Source organism: Monopterus albus, unplaced genomic scaffold (genome assembly GCF_001952655.1).
Source record: "Monopterus albus unplaced genomic scaffold, M_albus_1.0 scaffold93.1, whole genome shotgun sequence".
Taxonomy (NCBI): domain Eukaryota; kingdom Metazoa; phylum Chordata; class Actinopteri; order Synbranchiformes; family Synbranchidae; genus Monopterus; species Monopterus albus.
Window position 1 is genome coordinate 1,296,657 of NW_018127973.1, and position 15,084 is coordinate 1,311,740.

At 41.0% G+C, this 15,084-nt stretch overlaps 1 protein-coding gene across 14 annotated transcripts in view; it reads right to left on the minus strand.

The window, feature by feature from the left end:
• Positions 1–526: 526 nt before the first annotated feature.
• LOC109964850 (focal adhesion kinase 1-like) overlaps positions 527–15,084 on the minus strand; it is a 62,181-nt gene continuing 47,623 nt past the window's right edge. For 8 of the 14 annotated variants that reach the window (XM_020608398.1, XM_020608397.1, XM_020608399.1 and 5 more), the window contains 10 exons: positions 14,581–14,766; positions 13,751–13,876; positions 8,896–8,958; positions 6,445–6,484; positions 5,485–5,588; positions 5,100–5,108; positions 3,767–3,922; positions 3,482–3,562; positions 3,261–3,346; positions 527–2,710 (listed from right to left, as the gene is read on the minus strand). In XM_020608398.1, coding sequence (XP_020464054.1) covers positions 2,584–2,710; positions 3,261–3,346; positions 3,482–3,562; positions 3,767–3,922; positions 5,100–5,108; positions 5,485–5,588; positions 6,445–6,484; positions 8,896–8,958; positions 13,751–13,876; positions 14,581–14,766 — 978 coding nt within the window. In that variant the 3' untranslated portion in view covers positions 527–2,583. Of the gene's footprint in view, positions 2,711–3,260; positions 3,347–3,481; positions 3,563–3,766; positions 3,923–5,099; positions 5,109–5,484; positions 5,589–6,444; positions 6,485–8,895; positions 8,959–10,130; positions 10,366–13,750; positions 13,877–14,580; positions 14,767–15,084 lie in introns of those variants that run through there. The other 6 variants (XM_020608405.1, XM_020608406.1, XM_020608401.1 and 3 more) reach the window with 5 other exon arrangements.

Here is a 15,084-nt window from a genome sequence, read left to right on the forward strand (position 1 = left end):
ATACAGGTTTTTCTACTGCTTGTAATCTGAGGGACATGAACACCGATCTTAACTGAAATTGATACTGTAATGCGCTTGAACATTCTAATGGACAGTACAAATTGTGGCACAGAAATGTATCACCATATACACTACGGCTATGCCTGTATAGACCTGTATAACTGTCAGTATGTCGTATTGTCTTGTCCATAACTCCTACACTTGACACAACCCTGGGGCCAACCAGTATCATGAAAGTATTTTTCGGGGCTAACAGACAAAAAAGTTTTTTTAAGATAAAATCTTAAGAATGTGAAAAGCTGTTCTGAAGCAAGAAGAAAATGCCACTGATCATGAGTCAGATGAACCAGTTTCACCCATCTGAAGTGAATTCTTTGGAGACAATATTACTTCAGCTCAGAGATGAAAGTACTCGGCAGAAGAACACCAAGAGCACTTTATGGGAGCGTCATTTTATTTTCTGGATGTTGTTTTCTTTATTAAAGAAATGTTAATTTAAATGGAAACCACAGCAGAGAGCTTCTGTGCCAGTAGTACCATGAAATGAAAACTCTGTAGTTCCAGACACTGGAGGTATAAAACCTGAAAATTAATTAATGGAAAAAAAAAGATGAATGTGAACCGTCTGATTTCCATTTTGTTATTATTTTATTTCATTGTTTTGGTTTTTTTCCCTCCTATTTGACAGGATGGCAGATTTAGCCCAGAAGACAAAATAAAAACCAGTGTTAACTAGTACAAGTTCTGTACAATTCACCAGTGGTACACACCAGTATAGCTTACAATATACCAACATGAGCAGATTTACGCAACAAGGAAATAAAATAGACTTATTTTTACATTTTTAATCCCTATTCTAACACCCAGATGTTTGATAGTTTCACTGCTGGTGAAACATGGAAATCAAATCTGAGTATAACAGGGTTAAAAAAAAAAAATCAGAATTTTTTGGTGCTGTGCAAAATTTGCTCTTCTCCATACCAGTATATCATGCTATACTAGTAGAGTCGCCAGTATATTTTATATTGCAGTACATTATACTCCATGTGGGGTCAGTATTAACAAAAACATGATCTGCTGTATTTCCACTTTAGCATTTTGTGTCTGAAAGACAAGTTCTGGTCAAGTGGCTCCACATTCGTGTGTGTTTGTTTCCCTAGGGACAGCTGTGAGTGTTACACCTGTCAGAAACTGGAGCACAGAGCACAAAGGTTCCAGATGTGAGGTCTGGGTGTATCCTCAGGAAATTCACTGTGTGCCACTGGTGGGTGATGGACCGTTAAAGGTGTGACACCAGTCTTATGTGAGGAACATCAGACCAACACTGGGGCAATATACGTAGAGCGGACACACAAAGGAGACACTGTCCTCACAGATATAGTTTAAGTTGAGCTCTGTGATGAGCCCGATGTTCTCCTGTTCTCCCAGTGCTGGGAGTGAATATTGTTTTTCAGAGGAGGAGCTGCTCAGAACAACACAAAAACATGGAGCCAGCTGATAAAAAGAGTCGACTATATCGAGTGCTAGTAGGGAGCCTTATATCTGTGGATTCTTCACATTTTGAGTCTTTAAAACATGCTCAGAGAGGAGCTGAGGAAGACTGCAGGAAGGAGAGGAGCAGTGAGAGAGAAATAAATGTGAGTGAAACAGAGACGAAAGAGGAGGACAGTTAGCTCAAGTTTTTAATCTGCTCGTCCATGTCTCCTTCAGTCTCCTCCATTGCAATTACAGTCTATAAATAAAACCGGGTGAGGGAAGACAGCAATGGATGAAAGGGAGGAGAGGGAGGAGCAATAGAGGGTGGGAGGCTGCTTCTCCAGATCAAACCAGGAATGTGTGGATGTTCTTCCACTCAAAGCACCACACCTGACCAAAGCCCAACAGAGAGCTGGCTCTAGTTTGGTTTGATCTGCCCATTCAAAAGAATCCGTGGAGGTATTTCAACCACGGAGTTCATTTCACATCCAGCGTTGAACAAATGTACTATAACTGCTGCTGGCTGATGTCTAAGTCTGTACCCACTGTGCAGTTTCATGCAGATATGTTGCGGATCAAATGCAGATCAATCAGGTTCTGATGGCTTTAGTTAAAAGTTGTATTCCATTGAAATGGATCCACCCGATGTCACTGTTCCAGTATCCAATCGCTCCGATGACAGTCAGAGGCTTTTAAACCTCCAGCCTCAGGAACCAGGCTCATCTCATCCAAATGCTTAAAGAAAATCACCAGCATATTCCTCTTTGCTTTTCCTCCTTTTTCATTGTATTCCCGTCCAAAGAAAGTGAAGCTGCAAAGTCCCTGATTCAGGAAGTGTTTTTGCTCTGTTCTTGCACTAACAAAGTCACAGTGGTGGAGACTTCAATCCCAGATGAACTGTCTACCTCAGCTTACACAGTATTCACCATCTAATGATTCTTCACAGTCTGTATCAGAGCCACTGTTTTCCTCATCAGCTCTCTCAGGAGTCACGACAGACATCACAATTGCAGGAGTCTTTTGATGTTCACTGCCAAGAGAAGCCACAATGATGCTGCCTCTCACAGAGCAGACTGGCTCCTGTTGGTCAGCTGAGCTGGTGTGGGGCTAGTGGGGGCGGGACTGGGCCATCATTTTGAGCCGCGACTGGTCGATAACATCCAGCAGGTTCTTGGCATCGACAGCGAGAGCGTGAGCTGCCGTCAACATCTGCTTCTTATAGTCCTGCTGGAGACTGGGGCAAAACACAAATATCAACATATACATAGATGAGACAACACACTGTTTTTCTGGTGGGTAGATGGGTAGTGCAACGTTTAAGGCACTATGGGGGATATTTACTAAACCTGTCGCAAATCACCATCAGGCACAGAAAATACTACGGCACCACAAATGTTTTTATTTAGCAGCGTATTTAGCAACACTGATGATGCAAATAAATACACCTCTGCTTCAGATCTGCTGCCTGAAGGCTGTTGCGCACGTGTGGACCTAGAAGACCATTTGTAACTTTTTTCAAAATATTTTATTGTAGAAATCTGCTCCAAAACCTGTCCTAATGTAGAGAGGTGCTGTGGAAGCCTCCTGCGACCCAGACTCACTGAACAGCACCAGCAGCAGTGCAGAGATATTAGCTTCTAAAAGGTTTTGCCTACATTAGCAGACACAGAGACTGTTATGGTAAGAAATATAAGATAAAAAGGAGAAGCAGCAGTGTTTTGCTTGGATGTTACACATACTGTATATACAAGGCACTGAAACAAAACTACTCATCACACACTCACCTAGTCATCACATACTGCTGGGCTAACTTCATCTTTCCAATCAGCTCTGCCAGATCTGAGTTTAACAGCTTCTGAGCCATCTCGATCTGTTAAAGAACACCAGAGCATTAAACGGGATAAACACAAGCTGATGTAAAAGTCTTCACCAACATGTACCGACTGTATGATCTTCTAAGGGGAATTCCACACCACTCGTGTTAGACTATTAGTATTTTCTGTACCTCTCTGTGTGTACTGGCTGGAAGCTGTGGTAGAGTCTCATCCACTGTGGCCAATAATGTCCTCAAAGCCAGACCCACATCCTGAAACACAAGATTACACGTAACACAAAGAAAAAACTAACAATGTATTCACTTTAAGTTCTTCCAAATATATATCAGAAGTTTATACAAATGCATAAAAAACAACTTTGGAGACAGGAAAAATAAAATAAGGCTAAATACAGAAAAAGTAAAGGTACAAAATAAGCTGCCAGGGAGATTAGAGACTTTGAATGCATCTGTTACCTTGACCATGGGAACATATTCCTCAGGAGGAGCGGGTTGGATCTTGCTCGACATCTCGATCACAGCTTTGACCAGTCCTGTCACGTTCTCGTACACCTTGTCATTAGAGCGGTCCAGGTTGGCGGTGGGGGGCGGGCTTATCTCCTGGGGCTGCAGCTGAACCAGGACAGCAAAACAAAATGACAGACTTACTGTGTGGAGAAAAAAAAAAACACCTAAAGAGCCGAGTGAGGACTGATGGTGGGCTCTAGCAACAAAACACAGAAAACAAGGTGAGACAATGTAGGAGAAAAGGATGAGATCTGTCACCTGTACAAACCCCTCTAACTCTGCACACATGGTGGCAAAAACGGAGGTCATTTTAACTTGTGCTGTTTTTCAAATCATTTTAAACAGCATTAGGTGAAGAAGAGAAGCACTGTAACCTGTACAAGATGAATGCAGATTAACGAGTAATAGTCTGAATGGTTATTTGGAAGTATGACAGCTCTGTTTTTAAAATCCTTATCTATTCCGGCCACTAGATGGCAGAGTCACGCTGACACAGCCAATAGATACTGAAATTTAACTAAAAACTGAAAAAGCTGATCTCACACCCTGAAACAGATTTACCCTGTGTGTGCTGTGTGTGTCACATATGCACACAGCAGTCTGATGTACTGACATAACTCAGCTCCTCTTGTCTTTTCCACTTTTTGCTCTGCATCATCTGGTTAGAGGACCTCACGCGACCACTGACCATCTCTATACACACAAGTCTACTCTGTCTTCTTATTTATTGTTGATTGACCCACTCTTGGGTCACAACCACCCGCCGCTGTCAAAATCCTACAGCTCTGACCCTTGAACCGACTGTGGCCCACTACTACTGCTTACAAAAAGCCAAAAACAAATTGTTCTGCTGTAACACTAAACATTTACAAGTCATGATAGAAAAGTGTCTAACATGAAAAATGCTAATAGGAAGGCAAATAATTTTTTTTTTGTCACGTCAGGAATCACAGATTTACCTCAAAGATCGTTACAGTCTGTATAAGAACCTCAAAATAAATTACTTAAAAATGTGGAAAAAAGGTAAAATCTTACAAAGAGCAAGGCAGGAATGATCCTTGTATCCTTGTTCCATCAATAAAATGTGTTCTGCACTCACTGCATGCTCTGAATAGATGCATCAACTGGGCTAAACTCTAACAAAGTTTCTGTCTGAAACAACACATATCTTTGCCGGGTTAAGAAATCAAGACGTGATGGAAGACGGGACTATATGAGTCAAAACGTGATCAACTAAGAGACAAGACGCACAGTAAACACACACAGATAGTGTGCTGCTTACCCGCCAGGGCTAGGGGTCAACAGTAAGGCAGAGTGTGGGAGGAGGAGGGAGAGAGGGAGCGGCCAAAGGAAAAGAAGATAAAATGGGAATATTAATCCTCTAAGCATTAAACACATGCATTGTGTACATCTGGTCACTGGTGTATCTTTATCTGTGTGTTGTGTGCTGCCGTGCTTATGGGTGGCCACTGTGTGTGTGTGGATTTTTATCATTGTCTTTGTGTGCTAAAAGGTTTATACTTGATTCTTCATTTAGTGTACACAACCAGTCAAATGTCTGGACAGACTCTCCATTTTAATTGCATGGGAAAGTGTGTCCCAACTTTGACTGGAAGTGTATTTATGGGTTTCCATTTATTTTCGTCACTATGTATAAATGTGTGTACCTTAACTCCATCGTTGTAACTGTCTCCACTATTTAAGCAGGCTAGACTGCCCCCCTGGCTCTGGGCTCCAGGCCGAGGGGGTTTCTTTGGGGGAGCGGCAAGCTCTGCAGGAAACACACAGAAGTGACAATTATTACTCGCTTATCAGCAGCTTTGGGTTTAGAGTCAAAGTCCTCAGTGTTATCAACATCAGTAAAAGGCTGCCACTGAGGATTGTGTTGTGATCAGCTTTTGGAAAATCTACAAGATGTCCAATAAATAAAAAGGCCATCACATGTTCTTGTTTTGTCTGACCAACAACCCCAAATCAAAATATATTTAAAATCAAACTCAGAAAACACTGAAAAAGGAGAACATTCTCACATTTGAGTAGCTCTAAAGTGAATATTTGGTATTTATGTTTGACTAAACTGTAACTTTACTAATGAATTAATTGTTTCGGCTCCATCTACAAGCAAAACACAAACGGTTCAAATGAAAACACAAGACAATGTTTGAGTAGAGGGGAAAAAATGCAGTTCCTAAGACAAAAAAATGAAACCCGTCTCCCCATTGTAAAACTATTTCAAGCCCAGTGTTTTTCTATTTTCTCTGTACTTGGCTGTGTGCAGAGCTGGTACATTCACACTCCGAGCATACAGCATATTGAGCCTGACATGTTGTCTGAGTCCATATAAACAAAGGTTGGTTTAGTCACTTGCAAGGCCAGGAGGGTTCACAACAGATTGTAAAGTCTGCAGGCAGACACGGACACACATGCCGCTGTGCGACAGACAGAAAGGCTGGAGAAAGTGGATTCAGGGAGGCACAGTACTGAGTAGAGGGATTAAGAGCTAAACACAGCTATGTAATGGTACATGTATCAACTGTATAGTCTTAAGAGAGATTAAGAGAGAAAGAGAATAAGACAACAGTGGTTGTGTGACTGTAATTATAGAAAGTTACAAGCCTGCTTATTACCTGGTTTGCCAACAGGCTGGTATATGTGCTGGTTTCCTGTCTGCACAAACAAACAAACAAACAAACAAACACAACAACAAAACATTGGGTTAAGAAGTGCATGGTCACAAACATAATCAGACACTTCATAGAAAACTAGAACTTAATAGGCAAAAACCACCAGCTGCTTCTGAAAAGTTTAGGGAATCTGATTTCATTTTCAAGTCTTGAGTTGTTTGTGGACAACACAAAGTTCATAGTCGCCTCCAGTCGAGGAGCTGGTTGTCTTTTCACTGGTGTCCGGTCTAAGCATTGTGTTACTTATGTTAAAAATATTCTAGCTGGCTACGCAGGGACACAAAAATCATGGTTTCCTTTGTTAGTGCTACTCTTTCAGAACCAGGAAAAAAAAAAACAGTTTGACGTCTTTATGATTTAATGGTTGTGATCAGTGAAACCACAGGTGTCAGGCATGTCACACAATCGATTTGTCACATTGTTCCTGCTTCGTTGTTGTTTTCTCAGTACGGAGGGCTTTGAATGCCTCGGTGCCATCGCAGTGTTGTGATCTAACAACCACCAACACCCAAAAATACCGTACTACAGCATCTTACACACACAAAGGAGGGAGAGATTCCCACCACAAACCACAGCCATTCAATGGGAGGACGAGAACAAGTACAGAGATGAATTACAGAGACAGAAATATCTGCTTCGACCATGGCAACTGCAACTTCTGCTGGCGTCAGGGACGTGACAGACATCAACACACAACTTGGTGTTCAGCTCTTGAAATTCCACCTCTGGGATAAAGTTACACAAAAGTGGTGATCAACAACATACTTTGATTTCAGGGGAAGAAACTTAATCACAGAAACATAAAAAAAACACGACCACTACAGGTTCTTGTCTGCGCAAGGAAAAAAAATTCCAAGAGGGGAGAAAGGTGATTAAGTTATCTTTCAGTACGACTTTCACGAAGCTAGAAGAGTTAACAGCATCTAACCAGCGGTATATTTTGCTGAGTGTGCATCTGTCATTGTGAAAATCACCTCACAGTTGCATCACAGTGCTCAGTTTTAAAATGATGTGGTAAGTGAATCTCTCAAGTGATAACAGATGTGAGACCCAAGAAATGATGGGACATCTCAAGTCTCTTATAAGCATCATTTATCCCTCACTTCCTTCTTTTCTTTGTGTCTAGTCCTGCCCAAGTAAGATGCAAGGAAAACGTGATGAGAAAAGACTCGAGCAAACATGCTGTTAATCACATGAGACGTCCTTTCCTCGGTTCCTTCACCTGAAATGTCCAGTCACCATCTGATTTCTGATAAAGCGGCGTATCACTTCACAAAAAACCTCCAACAAAGGATGGTCTTGTGTATCCTCAGTCATAGCTCGTCCAGCACCATCCTCGGTCCCTGCTCCTCTGAGCCGATAAAAGAGAATTGGACATCCTATAAAGTCGTTCCGATCGACTGAGGACGTAAGAACAATCTTATAAGAGACATGAGAAGTACCCAATAACTTCTTTCACAAACACTAAAACTGTTTGTACATATTCATGTGACCAGGGTTGCAATTATTCTGCAGATTCACTTCTTAACGAAGCAACTGTTTGTTCTATAACATGGCAAGAAACTGAAAAATGCCTCTGACAATTTCCTAAAACCGAAGGTGCAGCTTCAAATTGCCTTTTGTCAACAAACAGCCATAACCCAAAGATGTTGTGTTTACTGTGCAGCAGATAACACATCTGAGAAAGCTAAAACTAGCCACACTTGAAAAATTACTTAATGATTTCAATAATCAAAAGAGAAGCTTCTGTCAACTGACCAATCTTTTTATCAATCATTTCAGCTCTACATGTGACATGTTCTCAGGACAAATTATCATCCATCAACCTTAAAGCTGCCAACGCTGGCCAACATGTGGAAAAATACACTGTGTAACTAATTTTCTATGAGACCAGATGTACAGTATTTTCCTCAAATGGTATAATTACACATGGGCCGACTTGCACAGACATATGGCTGCTTGTTTTCCTGTATAATCTTCTATTAATAACGGGTGATTTTCTGGGAATCCACTGACCCCTTAGTGCTGACCCCAGCCCTCACAGGTCACTTCCTGTCCCTGGATCAACATACTGGAGCCAGTAACAGTGAGCTCAACCAGAGCGTGGGGTTCTGTCAACATCTGTCTTTATCAGACATCCTCCTCAATTCAAAACTGTTCAGAAAAATAACTTCCCTTTATTTTTAATATGTATATGCGGCATGGGAGGACATGTGACAAAGGTCATATGGTTTTGGCAGTGGAAATTAGAACATTTGTGTTTTGAAAAAGGAAAAAAACCTCCCTCCATATTGTTGATATTTGCAATTGTACTTAACTTGTGTAGCACTACTGTCATCCTGCTGCAAGCATGAATAACTAACAATGAGACAGAAACAAGAACAAGAAACTTACTGGTGGTTGGAGTCCACCTTCTTCTCTGTCCAGACTCCCTCTAGAACTTCTGGTGTCTGGTTTCTAAACACAGAAAAATAAACACAGGAACTATAAATCTCAGGGATGGTTTTATTTCAGTTTGCAGTCAGTTAAGAGATTCACTGTTCTGTATTTACAGCTACGCCAAATGACTGCAACTTTTTTCAGCAGAACTGAAAGTCCAACTGCATTTCTGTCCGACTTTTTAGATAATATGATATTTTGATTCCTGGGAAATTTTCTGAGACAGATCCCCTTTTATAGCATGCTGTCAAACTGGGGCACTATAAGCCAGTAGAGTCCAGCTGTGGAAAGTAACTAAGTACATTTACTCAAGTACCATACCTAAGTTCAACTTTGAGGTATCTGTACTTTGAGTATTTTCATTTTCTGCTACTTCATACTTCAAATTCACTATATTTTAGAGGCAAATATTGTACTTTTTACTCCACTACATTTGATAACTTTAGTTACTGGTTACTTTTCAGAACCAAATTAATATAAAATACAGTATGATTATAATACTTTAATACAGTATGATACACATTAGTGTTAAATGTGCCCATTCTGCTTTTGGTACTTTAAGCATGTTTTGGTGCTAATAATTTTGTACTTTTACTTAAATAAAATTTTGAACACAGGACTTTTAGTTGTAACAAAATATTTATACACCATTGTGTTGCTACTTTTACTCAAGTAAAGGATCTGAGTACTTCTTCCACCACTGGTCACTTAAGATTTTTAAATTTAAATGAACACTTTTTGCTACCAATGGACTGCCATGTTTTTAGGGATACATGACAATAAGTAGCTCTGTCACTGGTGATGAATCACAGCTGACACTGATGCGATTCAAGGTGAAAGTCAGCAGACTCCAACTCTGCAAATGAATGTTTAGTCTCAAATCTTAATGATTAGGTAAATGAGGAACTAAATGAGCAGTGAAGCTAACACAAAACACACACAGTTTCCCCACAGGAGATATTCAAAAGGAGAACATACTGTATAAAGCTGTAGGATCCATCTCCTACACACAGACACCTTGATCAACCTAAGAAGCCCATTTTCAGATTGACATGTAGCCCCAAACCGCAATGCCCCCGACAAACAAATCCAAAATGAACCACATGCACAAACGCCTCTACAACTAACCATACTTTCCCATGCCCTGATGCTCCCACTAGCCACCCACTCACACACCCGTCCTTGCCTACCAGTTTTCCAAGACAGGATTTGAAGACCAGCATTGCCATGGAGTTCATCAAAGTTGTCTGATGAGGTGTTGTGTCTGTGTTGTTATGTTCTGATCTTGTTGTGCCTCTCACTGCAGCTTTGTCTGCCTCTATATCCAAATGCCAGCCTGTATCTTGGTCTGTGCAGGCCGTTTCATCAAGACAAGAATTCAGATTCAGCTCCAGCGTCCTGCCTCCAGCACACTTATATCCGACTCTGACGCACGGAGAGAGGGAAGGAGATGAGGAGGAGGAGGGATGGAGCATGCTGCCAACGAGCTGTCAGTGTGTATATGCACGCCTACCCCTCTTTCCCAAAACCTTCTCCCTCCCCCACAGCCCTCCCTGAAGTGAAAGCGCTATAAAAACCAGCCTACAACACACACTTTGCGTACCCACACACACAGACACACACACACACACATATGCACCTCTCCAGCTTTTCAGTAATCTTGTGTGTTGTCAGAAAGTGGTTGTGGTTCAGAGACAGACTATTGACTGGCCTGTCAGACTCTCTAAGCCTATCATTAGCCTGGAATTCACACAGGCCACACCTGCCTACAAACTCTCACGCACACATAAAAATGCATGCACAGTAAGATTCTTTAGCCATAAACCCCAGACGGCTCCTTCAATCAGAGCTCACAGAAATGCGTATGTGTTCTGCATGAAACGTTCCTCTGTCTTCTCTCCTCGTCTTTGTGTCAGAGGGTCCCTCGATTAAAACATTGTTCATGCTATCTACTTATCTGTAGCAACAAACTGCACTAATCTATTTATATGTGGGAGTTTCACTGGAAGAAGCAGTGTTGTCTAGTAGCTCATCCATCCTCAGAACTGACAACCAACTGGCGCTCCGCTCCTAACATGAGCAGGAGAGATGGCGACAATCTTCTATCTGAACGTAGATAAATGTCAGAAAACAAGGAACACAATGAAATACTCACTTGGGGGAAATAAACATTTTTCCTCAGAAAACCAGTAGTTATGTGGCACATTCTTTTATGACAATATATGTAGGTATGTGAAGTGCCAGCTGTGCTGACAATCACACCTGTAAAGTCAATGTTCTAAATAATAATGCAACCGAATTCAACCTGTCTCTGGTTACATACCTTTGAGCTGTCGAGGCTCTGTTCAGAATTTAATGCCATAATTTAGGAGGATTTGAAAGCTGGTAAAAGCAGAGAGCAGCTCTGTCAGCTCGTGTGACTTGGATAATAAACTTAAGTATAGCTGCCTGAGGCAGTTGATCAAATGAAAAAAAAAAAGGCCAATTTTACAAATCTTTTGATGGAGATAATAGTAACTATTTCCACTCTACATAATGTCTCCAAATAATGTGGTTTTTAACTGGCCCCACAAAATCCTCCATTTACTTACACTCATCCCAGAAAATCACCACAGCCCTAAGGATTCAGTGATTTGTGTTAGGACACTGCAGCTAGTTTAGATCCATGTTTCAAAGTTTTATTTTAGCAAAAAGCTTATTATCAATTGTATCACCACTTCCACTACATACTGTATCATGTATTGGTAGTGCTACAAATGCAATGCTTATCAGGACTAAAGTAATGTTTTAGTAGCAAATACGGTGATCCCAGCTTTCAAATGTAGTTTAGCTTAAATACAGTATACAATTAATGAAAGGAACAGTCTGTGCAAAGTGTATTAAAATGTATTAATGTAATGGCCCCTGATGAAGATGTGATGAATATGTCTGTTGAAAAACTTATAGAAACACAAAAACATGCAAGTTGGAATTGAAAAAAAATGACAAGTGAAAAATGGCAAGCAAGACAGCTTTACATTACAGGTAACACTAACACACTGCATGCACAGCAACATCACACAAACACAAACTCAACTTTATATTTGATTTTTCTGCAGTGAAATTCCTCCTGGTTATGCAAATGTATGCAGTCTGCTGACCTATAACATTTAAGCCTAATGCAAGGATGGCTTTGTATTTTATTTGAAGCAGCATCATATAACCCCAAATCAGAAAAGGTTGGGACGGTATGTAAAAATCTAAATTAAAACAGAAACTAGTGATTTGTAAATCATCTGTGTCCTGTATTACATTGAAAACAATACAGCAGCACATTATTCGATGCGATACCTCACACATGTTGTCCTTTGTTCAAAATAAACACTCACCTCAACCCCCCACAAAAAAGTTGGGACAGTAAAGCATTTACCACAGTGTGATGTTGTTGTTCCTTTTCACAACACTTAAAAGATGTTTAGGGACTCAGGACACCAAGTTATTAAGTGTGTCAGGTGTAATTTTGTCCCATTCCTCCTGTAAACAAGTCTTAAGGTGCACAACGGTCTTTGTTGATGCAATTTAAGTTTTGCCACACATGCCACACATTCTCTGTTGGGGAGAGGTCGGGACTGCAGGCAGGTCAGTCCAGCACTCGCCCCCTTGTATCTTTGCCAAGGGCATTGACACAACCCCAGACCATGACAGAGCCTGGTTTTTGGACTTGTTGCTGGTAACAGTCTGGATGGTCCTAAGTATCTTTGGTCTGGAGCACACAGTGTCTGTTCCTTCCAAAAAGACCTGAAACACTGATTTGTCTGACCACAGTACACGTTTCCACTGTGTGATGGTCCATCCCAGAGGCCTCTGAGCCCAGAGCAGTCGACTGAGCATCTGGACACTGTTGACATAGGGCTTCCTTTTGGCAAAGTACAGTTTTAAGTACCATTTATGGATGTAACTACGTATTGTAGTGCCTGACACAGGTGAGCCGAAGTCATCCTGAGCCCATGTGGTTATATCACTTATAGAAGAGTATTCTTGATGCAGCGCCATCTGAGGGATCGGAGAGCACGGTCATCCCTTTAAGCACTGAAATCCCTTGAGATTCCTTGAATCTTTTAATTATGCTCTGCACTGTAGAGGGTGACATGTCCAAATCCTTTTCTAGTTTTCTTTGAGGAACATGGTTTTTAAACAGTTCAATAATTTTTTTCATGCATGTGTTGGCAAACTGGTGGTCCTCTGCCAGTCTTTGCTCTTGAAGGGCTCGTCCTTTCCTCGATGCCACTGTTGTACCAAATCATGATCACATCACCTGTTTCAAATGGACTCATCATTTCATTGTTTTACCTCTTTACTGGCCCTGTATTGCAGCCATCCCAACCTTTTCTGGAATATGTTGCAGCATCAGAATTGAAATTAGTGTTGATTTTGAACAAAGAATAAAACTGATGAGGTATCACATCAAATAATGTGCTGCTGTATTGTTTTCAGTGTAATACAGGCCACCGATGATTTACATACCACTATTTTCAGTATTAATAAAGATTTTACATAATGTCCCAACCTTTTCTGATTTGGGGTTGTAGAATTAAATTGTCTTCTAATTATCTTGCAGAAATGTCAGCAAATAGAAAGAATTAAATTGTCTCCTAATTAACTTGCAGAAATGTCAGCAAATAGAAAGATATTTTAATTGTCATGTCCAAAATACAGAAGCAAGCTGCTAACAAAGTACAGTGTATTCAGTTAAACTGGAAGCTTAATGTACTGTTACACCCTTAGTCATGTGTCTGCATTAACTGTGTTTGTGTCTTTTCCAGTGTGTTACCAGCAGCCTTTCCTCCTGTTCCAGCCACCTCTGATCCTCCTCCATCTGCTGTTGTTGTATCATCAGCTGTTCCTCCATTAACAGGCACTGCTGTTCTACACACTGCTGCATGTCTACTGCCCTGTCCTACACACACACACACACACACACCAACACAGACAAACGTGCAACAAAAGACAAGGCGTAGCAACAGACATGCACACCAACACATACAGTCACACATGAAGACAAAATGTGCACACACACAGGACATGAAGACAGACAGACACACACACACACACACACACACACACACACACATATGCGTGACTGATAAAAGGCTGAACAAAGATAACGAAGACACACACACACACACTAAAAATAATGGGCGTCAATGGGCTGTTGATTTGTGTCATTTAAATATTTGGATAAATAAAATACATTTGTGGACTGGACTCATTAGGTGGTACTTTGTGTGGAGACGGTTCTTCACAGATCACACATCAGTCTCTTATGGCTGCCAGGTAACAAATGCAAATCTAGCAGCAGGACACATTTTGTCTAATGGCACCAGCCAACAAAACTGATTTTCAAAAAATAAAAAAGATCTCAAAAAAACTTGAACTGCTGAGGGTTGTAGAGTCAAGATTCTGAGACTGTGAAGGTTTCAAAATTAAAAACACCAAGTAGGAGTCTTTTGAGGAGTGCTGTATGACAGTATGAATGGATGTGTGCTAGATGAGTCAGTAACATATCAACAGCTTTGTATGTGTTTCAGCTGATAGTCCGGTCGTGACTTACCTGTGTGTGTGTGTGTGTGTGTGTGTGTGTGTGTTCAATTTATTTCCTACCTCCATCGCTGAGCCCCATAGTGCCACATCCTGTCCTGGCTGGGGAAGGTGCTGCGTGTGCAAGTGAGTGTGGACATGATGGCGAGGGTGTGTGTGCGCATGGTGTGTGTCCAGCATTGCAGCCTGTGGGGGATACAGGGCACTGGGCACCGAGGGGAGGGTGTGGGGGCCAGGATATGCTGCCATCTGAAACAGGGAGGGAGGACGGAGAGAAAGACATATGGTTAGTTTGGTATTAGTTGTACTGTGATTACTAGTATACTACTATCTTTTTTATCTTAAAATGGTTTATGTCCCTTCTGTTTCCATATTTGATGCTTTATTTCCCATTTAATGTTTTATTAAATGCACAATTTCCTTTGCGAATTAAGTCAACAGGCTTAATCCTAAGGAATGTGCCATACAAATACAACTGTCTTGACTTACTGCAGCCCCAAACCACATCTGGTACAGATCGGTAATTGTATATATTTTTAAATTAAATTATATTATATTTAAAGTCAT